The 19,783-nt window shown below is 31.1% G+C and overlaps 1 protein-coding gene across 1 annotated transcript; it reads right to left on the bottom strand.

Annotated features, from left to right (window-relative positions):
- Positions 1–13,966: 13,966 nt before the first annotated feature.
- LOC111372046 (AP2-like ethylene-responsive transcription factor At1g16060) lies at positions 13,967–19,242 on the bottom strand. Its single transcript, XM_022994199.1, has 8 exons — positions 18,979–19,242; positions 18,758–18,840; positions 18,597–18,605; positions 18,396–18,484; positions 18,225–18,298; positions 17,894–17,944; positions 16,150–16,226; positions 13,967–14,580 (listed from the first exon to the last, which is right to left on the bottom strand). The coding sequence occupies exons 1-8, from the start codon at positions 19,128–19,130 to the stop codon at positions 14,078–14,080; spliced, it is 1,038 nt and encodes a 345-aa protein (XP_022849967.1). The 5' UTR covers positions 19,131–19,242; the 3' UTR covers positions 13,967–14,077.
- Between the last annotated feature and the right edge of the window lie 541 nt (positions 19,243–19,783).

The following is a 19,783-nucleotide window of genomic DNA, read 5'->3' as shown; positions in this document are numbered from 1 at the left end:
TAATGATTGCGACGTTTTGATATTAATCGCATCAATACTAGAGAGCGTAGACAAAGAATACTCTTTCGTGGGCCCGAGAATTGATTAGAAAATTATTTAATTGACCATAGCGAGCTGCTGAATTTATGGTCATTGTCTACATTTGACTTTGTGGTCTCGAATTTATGAATGATATCAAGGCACGTCCCTTCCAGGTTTCGTTAGGAATTTTTGGGACAACCGAGCTACCCCCCAAAAAAAAAAAAAAATCAATCATACTTGCTGTATAATAATTTTTACAATAAATTTGACAACATATTACATGACGAATTATTATTAGAGAGTTTGAAAAATATTTTATCTTTCTCATCAACACTTTTTTGATACCTACACCTAGAGCTGGACAAAACTCCCAAACCGAACCGACCGAACCGAACAGAACCGAACCCGACAGTTTTTCTCAAATTAAATACTCGAACGGGTATTTGAATCAAGAACCAACGGGTATGGTTCGGTTCTCGACTTTAGGTCAAGACCCGAAAAACCGAATAAGAACCGAATCTCCGTAATTTTTTTAATTAATTTATTTTAAATAAGTAAAATTATTTTATTTTTGTTAACTAGTTAATTTAGTTCAAACCATAAAATATGATTTTCCTATTTCTAATTTTCAGTTCAAAATCAACTTAATCAAATTGACCTCAATTTTATCCAAATCTGTTATTTACTATAGTGTCGTTTCTACCGGAGAAAATCGAATTAAAGTTCTACAACATCTCTCTTAATTATTTTGAGCTCGCTATCTTTCTCTTTTTGTGATTTTAATAATCAAATTTATGAAGAAATCAACAAAGAGAGACGTGAAACACATAAGATCGAACTACGTTATTTTGTAAGAGCTAATATTGAATATATCATTAATTAAATTAACGTAACTTTCTATATATTAAAAAATTTAATTATAATACGGAACCGAATGGAACCGAATCGGACCAAACAGAACCGAACCCGAACAGTTCCGTAAGTAAATTCGGACCCAAGGTTCCACTTACTAAATATCCGAAAATTTTGGATCGGTTCGATTCTTGTTAGAACGGAACCGAACCGGACCATGTCCAGCCCTACCTACACCATTGTCACGCATATTGTACAAATGGCTTATTCCAAAAAAAAATTGACTGACCCTCACAATATGGGGTGGGGCCACTTTATTCTTCCAATTGTTTATTTATGTAGGGCTCGACGCGAGAGATAGTCAAAGCCTCTGTCATAATGTTTCTTTTAGTAAGAAGGCTTTTTTCTTTTCAGGAGGTAGGACAAGAATATCCCACTTTGCCATTTCTATTTATTTATTTATCTTTAAAATATATTTTAAATACATTTAAAGTTTAAACCTATTTGATAATTATTATTTGAAATTATTTTTCTATGCATTCATTTTCAACTATATGGTCACATAATAAAATATTCTGCACGTAAATTCAAATTTTTTCGTACTTTTTAATGCATTCTCCTAAAAATTACAATTTAAAATATGTTTTTCCTTAAATAACAACCATAAAATAGGGACTTATTTTTAAAACCACAAAATAAAAATAAAAAATGTAATTCAATGTGAGCTTACAAGGTTCAGGATGAGGACCATGTCTACATTTCCACATGCAATGTGAAGCGAATCATGGACAAATTCATTATAAATTTTCTAGGAAAAAAATAATTATAAAACTTTAAAAATATAATTTCAAAAACGTCCGTACTTTGACATTTGACTCTTTATTTAAAAAAATTGCAGTTGGGGTCCTAATAAAATCTAAAAGTTAAATATAACCCCCAAAAAAAATATTGTTCACCTTCTCCACCGACTCCACCAATAAGAGAAGTCCCAAAATCTCTGTAGAATACTCTAAATCCTTCACTCCTCATAATGGAGTTCATCGTTTTTAGGTAAGAAAATATTATAAAATCACTTGCTGTCATGTTTCCAAAACCACAATAGAGTACAGTGTGCCTGAAACACCGAAAAATAACGCAGCTCCGAGGAAGAAAAACTTGGACTTGTCAAGCCCAATCAATATTCGTTGGAAGACGGAGTTTCAATGCTGAATCATCCTTAATAGTGCTCAAGAGATGGGTGAAAACTGTGATATAATCCCACTAGCCAATATATCGATATTGTAAAAAATATTGCGAGAATGTGCACAAATGGAAAGTAAAAGACGAAAGTGTAAAGGGACAAGAATAAGAAGAAGAGACATGGAGATTGTGTTGGAATAATTCCATATGTGGGCTTCACATTCGATTGCAAATTTTACGGATTAGATGTATGGCTTACAATGACATTATGATTAGGCCAATTATATTAAGTGATCAATTTGGACCGTTTTACACCTTACGAGTTTTATTTGATATAATGTTGTAATTTTTAAGTATGTGGGTCGGAATCATGCGTAAACCCTAATTAGGGTTTAAGTCAATAATGAGACAACAAAGTAGAAAAAAAAAAATGGTTTTTCTTGCGATAACAGGCAAAAGGGGAGACTAGGGCTCCTGTTGTAAATATTTGATTTTCAAGCCCCTGTTTGCAATTACAGATTGAGGGTTAGGTTTTGTAAATTATAAAAGGAGGGCCTGTCATGTAATTATTTAATTGAAGGACCTGATTTTAATTTGTATTTAGGATTAAAATGTGATTTTCAACAAGAGGCTCTTAACTTGAACTTTTAAAGTTTTGATCCTAAAATTTTAATTTTTGACCCAATTAAAAATTTTTATTTAATAATTAACTCGATTGAAATATATTAAATAATAATAATAATGATTTAATTGACGACTTTTGTATTATTTCATTAAAAGGATTATGCATTTAAATGTTGAAATTATTTGCGCACTAAAATTTCAATTTTTGTATATATTGAAATATTGAAATTTGTTGCCCATTTTGTCTCCAAATCACATATAAATTTGCCTTTCATCGACTAATGATTATAATTTGTTGCGTAATTATTGTTTCGTGATTGATTTTTTTTTTTAATGGGTTTTGAGACAATCCTTATTTGTCCCACAAAGAGAAATATTTTGAAATAAAAATGGGTGGTAATTGCCAAAATGGCATACTCATTATTATTTATTCGATTTTCTCTACAATAAGAGTATATATATTTTTGCCCAACAATTTTGATTTATTGCATATAATATCTTGCCCAAAGGTGTTATTATATGTGATATTTTTTGGGAAAATGGCATAAGGCAATTAACGAGTTTACCTTGATCTAGAAATTTCCTTCTTTCCAAAGGTATTGGTATTTCGAAAATCAATGTAATTTTGTTAACTAGCTACATGATGTGTTGTAAGAATACCTTATAACATGTTGTATTGTCGTCCCAAAGTGATTCTATGATGATGCATCTAAACTCTTACCGTAATGAAATTTATATGTTTTGATTTAAATTACGGATTATCTAATTAATAGCTCATATTAATTAGTTGAAAATTTTATCATCCATTTGATTGCATACATTATGTTTGGATGATATTGAGTGTGATATTTTATATTTCTACTGTTTATAATGCATCATCTCTTTCAAATCAATTGTCCGCTATTGAAATCTTGACTGGGAATAACTATGTGAAATGGAAACAAGACGTAAAAATAGCATTTGGTCTTTTGGCCTTGAATTTTGCAATGGAGAAAAAGTTTGAGAAACCCACAGATAAGAGTACTGTTGAATATGTAGCCGAATATGAAAAGTGGGAAATGGCTAACAAACTCTGTTTAAAAATCATTAAACGATCAATATCTGATTCTATTCTAAGTGTCATCCTCGATAATGAAAATGTCAAAAGTTTTATGGATGTTATAGGAGAAAAATTTATTGAGTCTGATAAAGCTGAAACTGGGGATTTGATGGATAAATTGATGAGCATGAAATATGATGGTATAAGTGGTGTTAGGGAGCATATCATGAAAATGATAAATATATCATCTAAAGTAAAGGCTCTCAACATTCTCATTGCAGAGCATTTCCTGGTTTATCATGTTTTAAAAAGCCTTTTTAGCCAATTTAATCAGTTTAAGGTTGTTTACAATGCTCAACAGGAAAAGTGAAATTTGAATGACCTTATAGCAGTGTGTGCCCAAGAAGAGAATAGGATGCGTGTAGTTAAACTATTGAAACCATGCAATTAGCTTTTCAGCCATCACAAAATAAGGGGCCTTCTCATAATCATAAACCTAAATTTCGTAAAGGTAATAAGTCCCACCGAAATCAGCAGAATAAAAATTTTAGTGGTCCAAAAGAAGTTATAAAGAAAAATTATCAATACAAGTTTTGTAAAAAGAAGGGTCGCTGGCAGAAAGACTATTTTAAGTTCAAGACTTAATTGAAGAAAAAGAAGAGTTCTCTAGGTATTCTCTTGACCTTAGTTTGTTTTTAGTCTTCTTTAGTGGATGTGCCTTTGAATTCTTGGTGTTTAGACTCAGGAACTAGTATTCATATTGCGAATTCCTTGCAGAGATTCACAAGCAAACAGAGGCTAAGTGAGAATAAAGTGAGCTTGAGCGTTGCAAATAGAGTTCAAGTGAAGGTTGAGTTTATGGGAGTAGTGAAGTTGACTTTAAAGTCAGGTTTTTCTCTTGTTTTGGAAAATACAGTTTATGTACAGCAAATGAAACGAAATTTAATTTCTATATCGAAACTTGATGCTTGTAGTTTTACATTTAATTTTGGTAATGGAATGGTTGAGTTATTTAATGATTCTCGTTTGATTGGGAATGACATTTTATGTGATAATTTATATAAATTGTCTTTGACTTCTTTTGGTGATGTCTCATGTGTTAACAATGTATTAAAGAAAAGAACTTTAATTTGTGAATTATCCTCTATATTGTGTCATAAGTGTTTGGATCATATTTCTAAAGATAGAATAGAAAGATTAGTAAAAAGTTGAGATACTTCCATCTTTAGACTTCTTTAATTTTGAAACCTGTGTGAGTTGTATAAGGGGAAAGCTAACTAAATCTTTAAGGAAGGGTTCAACTAGGAGTAATGAAATTTTGGAATTGATACACACTGTTATCAGTGGACCTTTGCCTTCCACTATATGTGGGAACTAATATTTCATAACTTTTATTGATGATTTCTCACGATATGAATATGTTTAATTGATTAATGATAAATCGTATGCACTTGAGAAATTCAAAGTTTTCAAACTGGAAGTAGAAAAATAAAGTGGAAAAAGTATCAAAGTTGTAAGGTCTGATCGTGGTTGGTAAGTACTATGGGAAACATGACGAGTCTGGTCAAAATATGGGTGATTTTGCAAAGTTTTTACAAGAGTATGGAATAGTGCCCTAATTCACCATGCTAGGGACACCATAACAGAATGGTGTTTCTGAAAGACGTAATCGAATTCTAAAATATATGGTTAGAAGTATGATGAGTAGAACAAATTTGTTTGAATACTTGTGGAGTGAAGCCTTTAAAACTGCAATGTATAGCTTAAACAGAGTTCCAACTAAAATTGTTGCAAAGACACTTTTTGAATTATAGACAGGATGTAAGCCAAGTTTGGCTCATTTTAAAGTTTGGGGATGTCCAACTGAGGTTAGGATTTATAATCCATTTGAGAAGAAATTAGACCCAAAATTCACTCCTAGTTATTTTATTGGGTATCCGGACAGATCAAAAGGATACAAATTTTACTGTCCAAATCATGGCACTAGAATTGTAGAGTCTATTGCTACTAAATTTCTGGAGAATGATTTTGGAGATGGTAGGAGTTCAACATTGAGAAAAATTCTTGTTGAACCTAATCAAGTTGATGTTCCAGTTCCTATTATATAGGAAAGAATTGATTCTCAATCAATTGAAGTTGTTAATAAATAACCGAGAAACCAAGAGGAACCTCCAATTCCTCAAACAATGATTGAATCGTTTTCTGAGCTACAAGTTAGGATATCACAAAGGGAAAGAAGATTTGCATTGCTTAGTGATTATATTACATATTTATTGGAGAGCGATTTTAATAATAGGCACATTGTTGATCCTGTAACTTATAACCAAGTATTGACAAGTCCTGAGACAGATAAATGGATAGCTGTCATGGAAGATGAATGAATCATATGGAAAAGAATAAAGTTTGGGATCTTGTTGAACATCCTCTCAATGCTAAAGCTGTAGATAACAAGTGGATTTTCAAAAGTAAATTAGATTCAAAATGAAATGTTGAACGAAAGAAAGTAAGATTGGTTGCAAAAGGTTTCACTCAACAAGATAGCATTGATTATGTTGAAACCTTCTTCCCTGTTTCGTCAAAAGATTCTTTTTGAATTATCATGGTCTTATGGCACACTATGTTTTGGAGTTTCATCAAATGGATGTTAAGACAACATTTTTGAATGTAGATATTTCTGAAATGGTTTATATGAAACAACCTGAAGGCTTTGTTGTGAAAGGAAAAGAAGACTTGGTATGTAAGTTAAACAAATCCTTATATGGTCTCAAGCAAGTATCTCGACAGTGGTATTTGAAATTTGATGAGGTTGTGACCTCTCTTGGTTTTGTTGAAAATACTATTGATCAATGCATTTATCTCAAAACTAGTGAAAATTTTTTTTATCTTTCTTGTACTGTAAGTTGATGACATCCTGCTTACTAGCAGTAACTTAGGGTTACTTCATGAGATAAAGAAAATGTTGTCTGCTAATTTTGAGATGAAATATCTTGGAGAAGCTTTCTATGTACTTGGCATTGAAGTACATCGTGATAGAAATCGTTGTTTATTGGGACTTTCTCAGAAAACTTATATACGATGTGTTTTAGAAATGTTTAATATGCAAAACTATGCACCTGGTGATGTACCTATTATAAAAGGAGATAAGTTTAACAAAACTCAATGTCCAAGGAATGAGCTAGAAAGGGAGTCTATAAAGATGATTCCATTTGCTAGTGCTGGGGGAGCTTAATGTATGCTCAAGTTTGCACTAAACTGGATATAACATATGCAGTCAGTGTCCTTAGCAAATTTTAGTCTAATTCAAGACAAGAGCATTAGAAAATAGCTAAGAAAGTTATGAGATATTTAAAAAAAAAAACCTGAAAGTTATATGCTTACATTCCAACGTTCAAATCATCTTGAAATGGTTGGATATTCAGATTTTGATTTTGCTAGATGTCAAGATGATTTGAAATCAACCTCAAGTTATATTTTTACATTAGCTGGTAGTGCTATCTCTTGGAAAAGTGCTAAACATACTCTAGTGGTATCTTCTATTATGCAAGCTAAATTTGTGGCATGTTATGGGGCTACAGTCCAAACCGTTTGATTAAGAAATTTCATCTCTGGCTTAAAAGTTGTTGATTCCATCTTAAGATCGATCACCATCTACTGTGATAACAGTGCAACGGTATTCTTTTCAAAGAATAATAAAATTTCTGGTGGGTCAAAGTATATTGATATCAAATATTTGATAGTTAGAGACAGAGTTAAAGAAGAGTAGACAAAAATAGAGCATATCAATACAGAGACAATGATTGTAGATCCCTTGACTGAGGGACTCGCTCCGAAAGTCTTTAAGACACATGTTGCTAATATGGGCATTGTGGGAACATTTGATATTTTTGGTTAGTGAGAGTTATATATATGTAAAGAACTACATTTTGGACTTGATCCCTTTACGGGGTACGTAGACAACCCATACATCTTCGGGTACAGCTCATTCTGATAATAAAATATTTTTTCCCTATCCATGAACTATTTTGAGCATGTATTTGACTTGTGTCTTTTTATTATAATATTATTGTGATCTCGAGATATGACAGATAAAGACATAAGATGAGTCTCTTTTAGAGACAAGTGGCTTCATTCTGATCTGAAGCATTATGAGTACCGATATGAATTAGCATAGTTTTTTTATCACATATGGTACTAAGTTCATACTACATACTACCACATTGGTTGGAGGATGGGGATCTATGTCGATAAGAATGTTGCCATTTGTAGCTGTGGAATGGTCTTACATCGCTTAATTGGTGTAATGACTTCTATGTTCGATGTTAATATTCTTGTTGGACCGGATCATGTTACGTAAAGTGTCATCATTGGAGCCACACTTTTGTGGCCACATATGTAGTCTAACCCGGGTGTTAAAACCTTGTTATAGCAATCAAATATTTGCCCCAAGTGGGAGAATGTTGGAATAATTCCATATGTGGGCTTTACATTCGATTGCAAATTTTACGGATTAGATATATGGTTCACAATGACATTATGATTAGGTCAGTTATGTTAAGTGATCAATTTGGGCCGTTTTACACCTTACGAGTTTTATTTGATATAATGTAGTAATTTCAAGTATGTAGGCTAAAATTATGCGTAAACCCTAATTAGGGTTTAAGTCGATAATGGGACAACAAAATAAATTCATATATAAAGGTTATGTCCCCTCTCCTCTCAATATGATTTTTAGCTTACCTCATTGAAGACTAATGTTTTAAGAGGAGTAAAGAGGGGAAGATCTGACTGAGATTACAATTACAAATATTATTCATATTAACGATACCTTCCGCAGGTATGAATTCGTTTTATTAATTTATTGGATTATGATTATCGATTCTTAACATGATTAAAACTAAATATTAACAGATTGAGCATCTGTATATCGCCCAAGAATGCTCTTTTGTTGATAAGGTGCAGGTCTGATCTTTATGAAAATGGTTGATCATTCCAATAAATATTGCTAGGATGCAAATGCTGCTTTTAAACTTGAAGATGTTGATAAAGATGAATTGTCAGAATTTAACTCCAGTTCGCCAGAATTTGACTGGGAATCGATAACTCGTGGTGGCAAATCAAACAAAAATTGTAAAGCCTCAACCAAGGGACAATGTAATTAGAATGGTATATATGGATGCATGAAGCTCCCTAATTTAAATTCTTCCTTGCAAACTGGGCATTCTGAACTCGTAGCCAAATGGGATGGCTCAATTTCCATTGTCCAAACAATGCTTGTATACAGTTTCCACCCAGGTTGCTCTTACATGGTGGAGTTGGTGGTGGTTATGGCGGATGGTCGAGCGGTGCCCATTTTTGTAGGGGGATGGTGTGGGTGGATAAAAATGTAAACAGTACTTTTGTTTTTTGCATCGGGTTTTTACTTTTTAGTTCACTTTTATTTTTTTATTGGGACCCCAATGGCAATTTTTTAAAATAAAGAGCCAAATGTTATAAGACAAAAATGCCCTTCCATTAAAAAAAAAAATTGAAATGACTCCGCGCGTTCACTACTTAATAGCGAATTTGAATGGAAATAGACGGAATGATATTTTACACAATCAACTGTGCAATTAAAGGTGAAAATTCTAAAAAATGAAAAGTAGTGAAGTTTTGCACAATAATGATGAAAGGTAGGGAGTTTTGTGTTATTTATCCATTTCAAAAATATTAAACTTCGTAGATTTCTTAAATCTGGTCATAATTCATTTTCATAAAAATTATGCTCCAGTTTTGGTTCCACTTTGATTTTAATACGTTCTTCCATTTCTTCTTTTAAATCGCATATTTTTCAATAAAATAATGTTAAATATAAATTCAAAACTTTTCCTTTTTTCTAATCATACATTCTCCATAAATTTACTATTCCAAAGTACATTTTTCCTAAAACCTCATTAAAATTGAGTCCAAACAAGGCTATATATGTAGGGTAATTGAGGGTATTCTCTCTCAAGTTATAACTTCAAAAAAATAGACATTTGATTATTTCTCCACCAACAATCTCTCACCCTCGATTTATAACAGAAACAAATTGAACAAGTTTTTCCCAAACTGGGACAAAACAACAGAGAATTCTTAATTGAAAATGAATATTGACCATTGTTATAAAATAAAGAGAAAGTGAGAACAAAGTAAAGAATTCAATTGATTTGTGTGTATTTCATTAAAAACTAAAGTATCATATTTATAGGGAAAAATAAGGATTGCAGGGAATATAATGGTAATAATAATTAGGATTGTACGAGTGTAATTTTTGTAAGCCCAAGAATAACTAACCAAGATAGTTTAATTGGTTTTTAAAACTTTTTAAAAAAATAAACTTAAATCATGTAAGCAAATAATATGTTGATTAATTAATAATTACAAGAAAATACAAGCAAGTAGATCAATCAAATAATAAACATAAATAAGATAACGATAAGTAAAAGGGTAGAGATGATGCAAATGATACAATTGTGGAGGTTCAATTCAAATCAATGATCCACATATTCCGTTACCAATTTCTCCGACACGAGCAAGACATTTTCACTATATTGATCGACTTTGGTGCAATCCAATCCTGTACAATGCTTTCGGTGACTTACTAACAAGGAGTAATGATCCTTATACAATATTGAGCTTTACGGAACTTCAATATGACCCACAAGGTGACTTACGACAAGGAGCACTGATCTTTATACTATTAAACTTTTCACGGGATCTCAATATGACCCACAAATTTAGATAAATAAAGAGAGACTAACACTTCAATAAATAGCAATAAATATAGCCCAAGTATTATATGAGAAAACTTTGATGCATATGATGATTTCAAAATTTAATTCAATCAATCAAAATTTTTCAATAAGAAGATGAAAAAGAAATAAATGCAAAAATCTTCTCAAAATATCTCTCTTTTAATGAATAATGAAAATAAATTAAGTACCAAAAGCGAGATGTGGAACTTTGATAAATATTATAATTTTACAAGTTTGATTTGATAAATTAAAATTTTAATATATAGAAGTGGAAGAAATAATATAATGTAAGTTCAAAACTTTTCTTCAAAATATATCTCTCTTCTATGAATGATTGAAATATGTTAAATAAAAAAAGAGAGATGAAAAACTTTGATGAGATTGATTAAGGAGTTTGAATCATTCAAAGTTTATTTTATATAAAGAAACGAATGCAAAAGAAAGCTCAAAGAATTCTTATCACAAAAATATCTCACTTTGATGCTCTTGAATCTCTTGTGAAGAATGAAAAGAGTGAGGATATTTATGGAGTTCAAAACGTCAAAAAAAATCTGCAAGTTCAGATGACTTGTTCAATCGACCACCTCTTCTCCGGATAATTAATATAGTCGTTTGTACAGTAAAAATCAAATATTAGAAAGTTCAAATTTTAGACCGTTGACATTTTTCGGTCTACCACCACCTTTGACTGGTCGACCGTCCCTTACGGCCGATTGACTGCCGATAATTTTTGATATTTTTGCATTTTGGCCCCGTTTGACCTAATTTGAAGGTTTTGGAAGACATGGACTTTTGGGATGTATATTTAACTAATTTTTCAAGATAAAAATATATTTCTCAAGTCAAAATATCTTTTTAAAAGTCATTTTTATATTAGATCAAAACGTTGCATTCAAATGACTTTTAGTGTAAGAAAATTTGTTTTTAATACATAGAAGGATTTTGAGCTTAACTCAAAGAAATCAAGTCTTTGATTTTTCTCCAAAGTTTGGCTCTTAAATTCTTCGGTCTTGACCTCCTTCATGAGTTTGATTTGCGATGAAAGCTTTTGATCTTTTGACGATTATCGATCAATTTTTCATAATATACTTTGAAAAACTATAATCACTTAAATTCAACTTGTTAGAAAATAAGATTAACTTCTTTGTTATAATCAAAACTTTAAGGATATAATCAACTATTGGTCAACAATTTTATTCACAACATATTATTTATAACATTCTCCATTGAATGATGTATTACAAAATGGCTACATCGTTAAAACTTGTTTCATAAAAATTAATGTCTTCAAATCCAGATACAAGCGATAACTTCTTTGTTTTTACTTATAATTTCTCTCTATTTGTCTCAAAAGTCGGCTTACAGTGATAAAAATTAGGTCTCCCACATTTTGAATGGCCCCTTAGTATAAATAAGGTGTCAAAAGATTGTATATCAAAAGTTTTCAAAACAAAATAGGAAAACAAATTTTTTTGGAATTGAATTATACGTACACATGGTTCATTTGGCGCGTATGTTGTACACACAATACACTTGATTTGATCTCTGAGTTGGATTTTTGAAACATTGCATAGGCAAGGCCAGTGACCCATTCATACACATGGTACAGCTTTTGGGGACCGATATTCTCGTGTATGTGTTTTGATCATTTTCCAAAATTTCTCATCCCATTCACTTTTCTTCAATTTCAATTGACTTTTGGCATTCTCAAATCATCATTTTGCAATTCGACTCAACTTTTGAAGTATTGCGATTTAGTCTTCAAGCTTTTTATTTGATTCGATCGAGCCCCTTTTCTTTCTTTCCTCTAATTCTTCATCCAAACATAAATTTTTTTCTAATAAAAGTAATAAATAACAAATAGTCACTAATTTGTCTAAAGAATAACAAAATACCATCTCTTAGGACCCTGGATAAGTGTTGAAACTACACTTATCACTAGCAAGAGAATGAATAATGTTGTATGTTTATCAACCCTAACAACTTATTAATAGAAGTTCGAGCACACTTAAATTCTACCCTATCTAATTTTTAATTAATCTAATTAATTAAACTTGGTTTTTAAATTAATTAATCCAATTAATTTTCTTAGCACGTTAATAACCAAACAAATTGATTAATTATTCAACACTTCTCAATTATTTAATTAATTAATATATTTCATTCTTCTAGTTCTCATTTTTTTAACCCATTAAGTTTCCGATCATTATGCCGAAGGATGTGAATTAGTATTTTGATCCAATTAAAATTAATAAATTAAATTCCATGTTAATTTATTATTAATTTACACTTATCGTCCTAAATTGACATTTAGCAATGTGTCAGGGTAATACATATGAAAAAAAATGTCACGTGATACGATAAAACCAAATTTATTGATTTATTGTTAAACTTTAATTTATTCGTCTTCTGATCAATTTTGAGATATGAAGTGACATCTCGATTATTAATCATATCTTTTATCCCCTATAAAATCAATGTAAATTGAAAACTCTTTACAACTTGTGCGCATACGTTGGCCAAGGATTTAGTTATCAAGTAAACTGAAGGAAATGTAGATAATAATATCTTATTATCTAAGAGAGACAAATCCTCTATTAATCATTCACAACTTTTATATGATTCTTGACATGCTCGAATGATGCCCTATTAGTGACTCTCAACAAAGCAACATCCAATATTACCACAGCATGACTGTCAAGGTATTATGATGACATCAAGTCAATGAACCAATTCACTTTCGAACGTTACAGATTAACTGCTGATACTCAAATAATTATCCATGTGAAATCTCTTGTGCATGTGTCCAATGTTTTGTTCCTTAACAAAATATCCACGTGTTTGTTTAAATTTTACTACATTTTAGCTTCTGATATCTACTATTCACTTCAAACTTGAGAAATGCCACATGTGATGGTCAAACCGTAATAAGGGTATCCGTGTCTTTTTGTTACTTATGATTACTGATAATTCAAAATTCTATCATATGTGATCTGTCTCTCACGCTGACAACTATTTGTGATTAACAATTTACTAGGATATGAATATCCGAAATTTTATTAGTTTAATATATTAGAAAATTAATTTAATTAAATAATAGATTTTGCCAAAAATAATTACATTGAACATATTAAAAGTGTTTACGTCCAAATGAATTGGACTTAGGACACAATACATATGTAAGTGATTAGATTAAAAAAAAAAAAAAGTACATTTAGACTTAACGACAATCTTACTAGAACATAAACATATAAACCATTGTCTTGAATAAGGTCCACAAATTTAAGACATAGTAACATTTCTTGTTGTCTCTCAATTAGAAAATCAAGGACGTAAATTGACGTCCTTTTATTGACTTTCCTAAATTGCATTGATTTATTGTTATCCAACTATATCTAAATATATATAAAATAGTTAGGAGGGGTTGGGGGGGGGGGTGTGAGGAGTCTTACTACTATATTTTAGATAGAAGATATGCAAATATATAGTTCTCAAGTACACATCATTTTTTTTTTGGCCTTTGTATGAACATAGACGAATGTTTGTTTTTCAATTATTAAATTGTTCCTCAAGTTTCCATCTCCCTTAACTAAGCATCGAGCTCGCATTGGAATGAATTCAAGTCTCCAAAGATAATGTCATATTCCTCAGCAAAGTTGCTGCTTGAATCTTGAAAATCGAAGGATGTTTGTATGTCATCTGGAAAGCTACTTCGTGGAGGTTCTGGCTCCGACGTAGATGGACTGTCACAAGCCGCGGTTTGCTCTACCAACTCTTTAAATTTGGAGGATTGTAGCAAAATCCCAAGAGTGGACGGACAGGTGGTGCCATTTTCCAAACGTGGTGGTTTTACAGTGGTTTCATGATGACCTGAGCTAATTTTCAGATGGTGGTGGTCGTGGATTTCTTCGTCTGAGTTTTGCATGTGAGTAATGTCGACCGGACCATTAAGGTCAGGGTTGTTGCTCGTGTCACATTGTTTAGGTTTTAGGTAGCTTATGTATCGACTGATGTCAAAATTTGTGACAGCCTCATGTCCACGGTACTCGATAGCTGCCATATCGTATGCAATTGCTGCTTCCTCTTGTGTAGCTGCAAGAAAGAAGTTGGAATAATTTGGGAAATTCACATACCTTTTATGAGTAATAAATTCATGTATTAAATTTGCATGAGAAATTTGGTGACAAGGGAAGAAATTACTGTCACGGGGATTGAAAGTTACTATATATTGCAGCCCTAGCAGTTTAATGTTATGAGGTTAATTAATTTTTCCCAAGCTAAGCTGACAAAATAAGTTTAGATGTGACTAACATAACTATCTGTATTTTTTAATCGGGACCTCGATACATGTAAATTAAATTTTACATAATAAATTACATAATGTCACATTTTAGGTTATGAGGTAATTTAATTTTTCCCAAGCTACGCTAACAAAATAAGTCTAGATGTGACTAACATAACTATATACATTTTCCACTCGGGTTACATAATATCACATATCACTTTATCATTTGCTAGTGTAAAACACAGTAAACTTTTTCGTCTAATCTTTTCCTACATATCATTTTATGTAATTTCTTATGCACAATTTTTGTGTACAAGTAGCATAATCCTTTTACTAATTAGACTAAATTTGAAAACATTAGGATACTAGTCGATTTATTTAACAACATCCCACAAAAAAAAAAGATACTTTCTTATTTTAGCCCTTGTCTGTGCCTCATTCTAGGGGCACTGCATTTTTTAATAGTGTATTGATGAAAAATATATAGTTAAAAAATAATTAAAAGTTTTGAATTTGCGCGTAATATTATTTTATTGAAAAATATATGCTTAAAATGATATCAAAACACTATTTAAAAATACATTTTTCCAAAAAATGGGAGTCAAACAGGTGTTAGTTTAATCTAAATATGGGACAAAGGATAAACTGTGTTAAACAAGATAAAGGGACAAACATTTTGCATGTCTCTCTTTTTTAATCATGTATTATAGTGTATGGACTCGTCTAATTAGTATATTGAACTAGCGAGGACAAGGACCTCATTTCTTTCTCATTTTTGAAAGAATGAGAACGAAAAATATAGTTGTTACGGACCCCGTACAAGAGATAGAAATTCAAATTTGGTGGCTTGATGTAATGGATAACGATCACGTTTTTCATTTTAAATGGAAAAGAATGGAAAACAAACAGGGGAACTTTTCAAGCACAAATTTCGTTAATTTTTATTAAAATCTACTAAAATCAAAAAAGGCTATATCAATTATTTTATAGTAATGAATAATAATAATCCGATTTATGTCTAAAAATGATTCATTGATCTTCCAAATTATGATCATGATCAATCTTTTACCTCAGGTTTCTATCCCTCGATGTTTAGTAGGTTATCATCTAAACAAAATTAATAATGAATAATGCAATGCCTTCCAAGTAGATCTTTCGAGAAAAATAATATCAAAATATTGAACAAAAAATATTTAGAAAATAACATACATACATATATATATGCATACATTCATACACAGATACATGAAATATATACATGTATATGTATGTATCATGTTATGTAATTGTATTTATGCATGTATGTCATATCATGTCATGTCATGTCATGTATGTATGTATGTATGTATGTGTAGGTGCAATTATTTGTTACCTACCAAATGTTCCAAGATATAAATATTTGTTGCCAAACACCCTACCAATGCGAGCCTCCCATCTTCCATTATGATGGTGTCTGTGAATTGGGAGAAAAAAATAAAATGAAATGAAATGAAAAAGAAAAGTGAAACTCATGAGTTCTTAAGAAATAGAAAGAGAATAATGCTATTAGATTATCATATATCTATGTAGTGGTGAAGTCTATGTTTGCATAGTGAATTATAAGTTATCAAACTTCATACCTCTTTGTACTTCTATGCACGTTTAGACATATGTAATATTAGACAATAATTATTGAACAATACAATGAATAAATTATTATTATTATTATTATTATTATTATTATTATTTATTATTTTTTTTATCACATTACTTCTAGTATTGGCCAGCACTCTCCATCCATAATCGTTGTCCTAAATTTATTGTCCCCTAACACATTTCAACACATCAGTACGATAGTACATAACCTATTCATAGAAAATGAGAACATCAATATTAGCATCTTTCTAATTGCTACTCCCTCCATCCCACATAGATAGACTTGCTTTTATTTTCACCCAGACTAAGAAAATATAAAATTTACTTGCATTTTAACTAATATATTCGTATATTAAATAATGTTTAAATGTGAGTAGTTTGTATTTATTGATAACAACGCACATTAAATAATGTATATTAGAGAAGAATAATGCTATCTAACTTTAGTGGCACTACATTTTATCGGTTCAATCAAATGAGTCATGATATTTTGCGTTAAAATAAATCTATCGTTTAATGTTATATAATTGTCCTCGAGACTTGTATTTAATCAGATTATGAATAACATTACCCATTAAAGAATTAAGAAATCAATTATACTTTCAACCAGGAAAGTGATATATAATTTGAAACAGATAAAAAAAGGAAAATAAATCTATCTTCATTGGAACGAAGTAAAAAAAAAAAAAATGTAATATGTCAAAGTGTCAAAAATGTGCTAAAGAGACATGTCACTGCTCTCTTAAACATGGCATTGGGAATGGACAGCTTAGTACAACTTCGAGAGATTCATTAAATTTAACCGACTTTAGTTCGTTTGTAAAACTGATCATATGGGCCTATTGTATTTATGAAAGTCTCATGCCTTTGGGGGCTTCCAACTTCCGGAGAGCCATTATTACATTTCCGCATATTTTGGTATACTCAACCTCATAAATTTGAAGTCGGTTTTTAACGATTGGAACAAGGACGTGTTAGGGGAAGTGGGCCCAGCCCATTTATTATTATTATTATTTTAAATTTATTTATTTTTTACATATTAATCCGGCTTGTAGCGTGGTCCTACATCCGTCCCTAAATTGGAACAGATTAAAACACAAAGATCTATATATGACAATTTATCAAAAATAAAACTACTTTAACAAGACAAGCCCTTGTCCAAATAGGGGCCAACGTGGCAGCCCCCTATTGGGGGTTGTCTGCCATTAAAACGCAAAGATCTATTAATGACAATTTTTCTAAGATAAAACTACTTGAACAGGATAGCCACTATCGAAACAAGGGACGACGTGGCAGTCCCTAATTGAGGGGCTGTCTGTGCCGACAAGGGCATGTCCATATAGCATCCCCCATTTATCGATATTAAATCTAATATTTTGTCCAACGTTTTTTATTTATAATTGGGAAATTTATTTATTTTTCGTTAAACCTTTTTTAATAACATAAAAATAATTAAATATCTCTATAAAATTCATTGTCAATTACCTTGCCACACCTCTATACTTGGACGCTCCCCGGGAAAAGCCACTACTTTTTCTGCAAGTTTGGAATAATGAAATGAAATATAATCCCAAACTCATGGGAAAAGTAAGAAAATAATACAATTTTGTATATTAAATATGAAAATAATTGAGATATTTATTGTGGTCTATTCGGTAGTAATTATGAAAAATGATTTTTTGGTCATTAAAGAGAAAAATGAGTCCCACTTGTGAATGAAAAAGTTACAAATTATGACTGAAATAGTAAAATAAAGGTCAAAAAATCGATTTTTGGGATGAATAATTGCTATCAAACGAGGGTTTAATTTCCATACCTTCTTAATGAACCAATATACTCTGCTTTGGACTGATCTTCCATTTCCTTAAGTTCTTTTTCATATGTCGAAAACTACATAATAAAATATAATTAAGCTCGCATTATGCAGATATGTTAATAAAAGAATTAAAATATTTTTGAAAATAATTGCGATCAATATTAAATTTACGTGAAAATTAAGTAGAGTTTCTTGGCCCCAGTACTTCAATGCGGCCAAGTCAAAAGCATGTGCAGCTGCTTCTTCATTATCATAGGCTCCTAAATACAATCAAACAAAAATATTTTAAATTTACTTTTTTTTTTCTTTTTTGAAATGAAGAAAATGAAATTTTGATATTAAGATTTGGTCAATATAGGGTACATTTCTTACCTAAATAAACTGCAATTTAATTTGACCCCACCGCAACCACCATGTTATGTAGATTAAAAGTACCAAAGTAAAAGACAGATAAATTAGATATTCACATATTTTTCTTAAAAGTAATGCACATAACAAAATGGGAAAAAATAAAATAAAATAAAATGACAAACCTTGTCTTCCTTTCTTGTTTTGAGATTCGTTCCAGCAATTCTTATCCCACAAATGAGCTTCATATCGACCCGTCCATCGGTGCCTAAAATGATCGTTAAGCAATTTGATCAACGAAGAAATAAAAATAAATGCGAGAAATATATTATGTTATATTGGATAGAATTGAACATAACTAGATATGAATATATGCAGCAGATTCCAATGTGCAGATAGAGAGAACCTTGTAACACCCCTATAAATGGAACTTCTTCGCTGTGGAGACTCTCTAGGAACACTTTTACGCGTTCTCTTAACCTTGGTAGTGTCATTGTTATCATCGGTCGAGGTCGAGGTCGAGCTCTTCTTCAGGTTTTTCTTCGAGTTCTTAGCCATGACACTGAGCCCTCCAATGGCAAGAAGAGGAAGGAATTATAGAGTTTGAAGAAATTAGTGAGTATTGGGTGGGGAGTGGACTGATGAAGAAAAAGGGGGTTTGTGGGTATTTAATGGCCGTCTCAAAGTGGCTCAATAGTAATGTTGGTCTCATTTGGATTTGCAGTGGCATTTTCAGATTGGCTTTAGGCTATTAGACTTTTTCTATTTCAAATCTAATTTCTGGTTGATTGTACCTTGTGTCTCTTCTATAGATGTGCTAATCTAACCACCCCCTATCCCAAATAAATGACATCTTATATGTATTTTCACAGACTTGGGAAGTTAATGATGTGGGATTTATTAGGCCCTTGTTTGGTTCCCATTCTTTTTTCATTAAAATGAAAAATATGACCGTTATCAATCACATCAAGTCACTAAATTTGAATCCACCTCTATTTGATTTGTATCAACAAATTGTAGTGTCCTTTTCAGTTTGGGTTGTCTCCGATTCATCACATTTCACAATTTTGGAAGATTATGCCTGTGTTTTTTTTTTTTTTTTTTTTTTTTTTTTTCCTTTTCTCCCATCTTCTAATGACGACATACCATATGTTGTCTGTAAGATTTTTGTTTGTCAAAAAATTATGTACTTATGCATTGTTCTTTTATTT

This window comes from Olea europaea, chromosome 23, assembly GCF_002742605.1.
Source record: "Olea europaea var. sylvestris chromosome 23, O_europaea_v1, whole genome shotgun sequence".
Lineage (NCBI taxonomy): Eukaryota > Viridiplantae > Streptophyta > Magnoliopsida > Lamiales > Oleaceae > Olea > Olea europaea.
The sequence above is the reverse complement of the archived record's forward strand: the minus strand, read 5'-3'. Positions and strand labels throughout refer to the sequence as shown.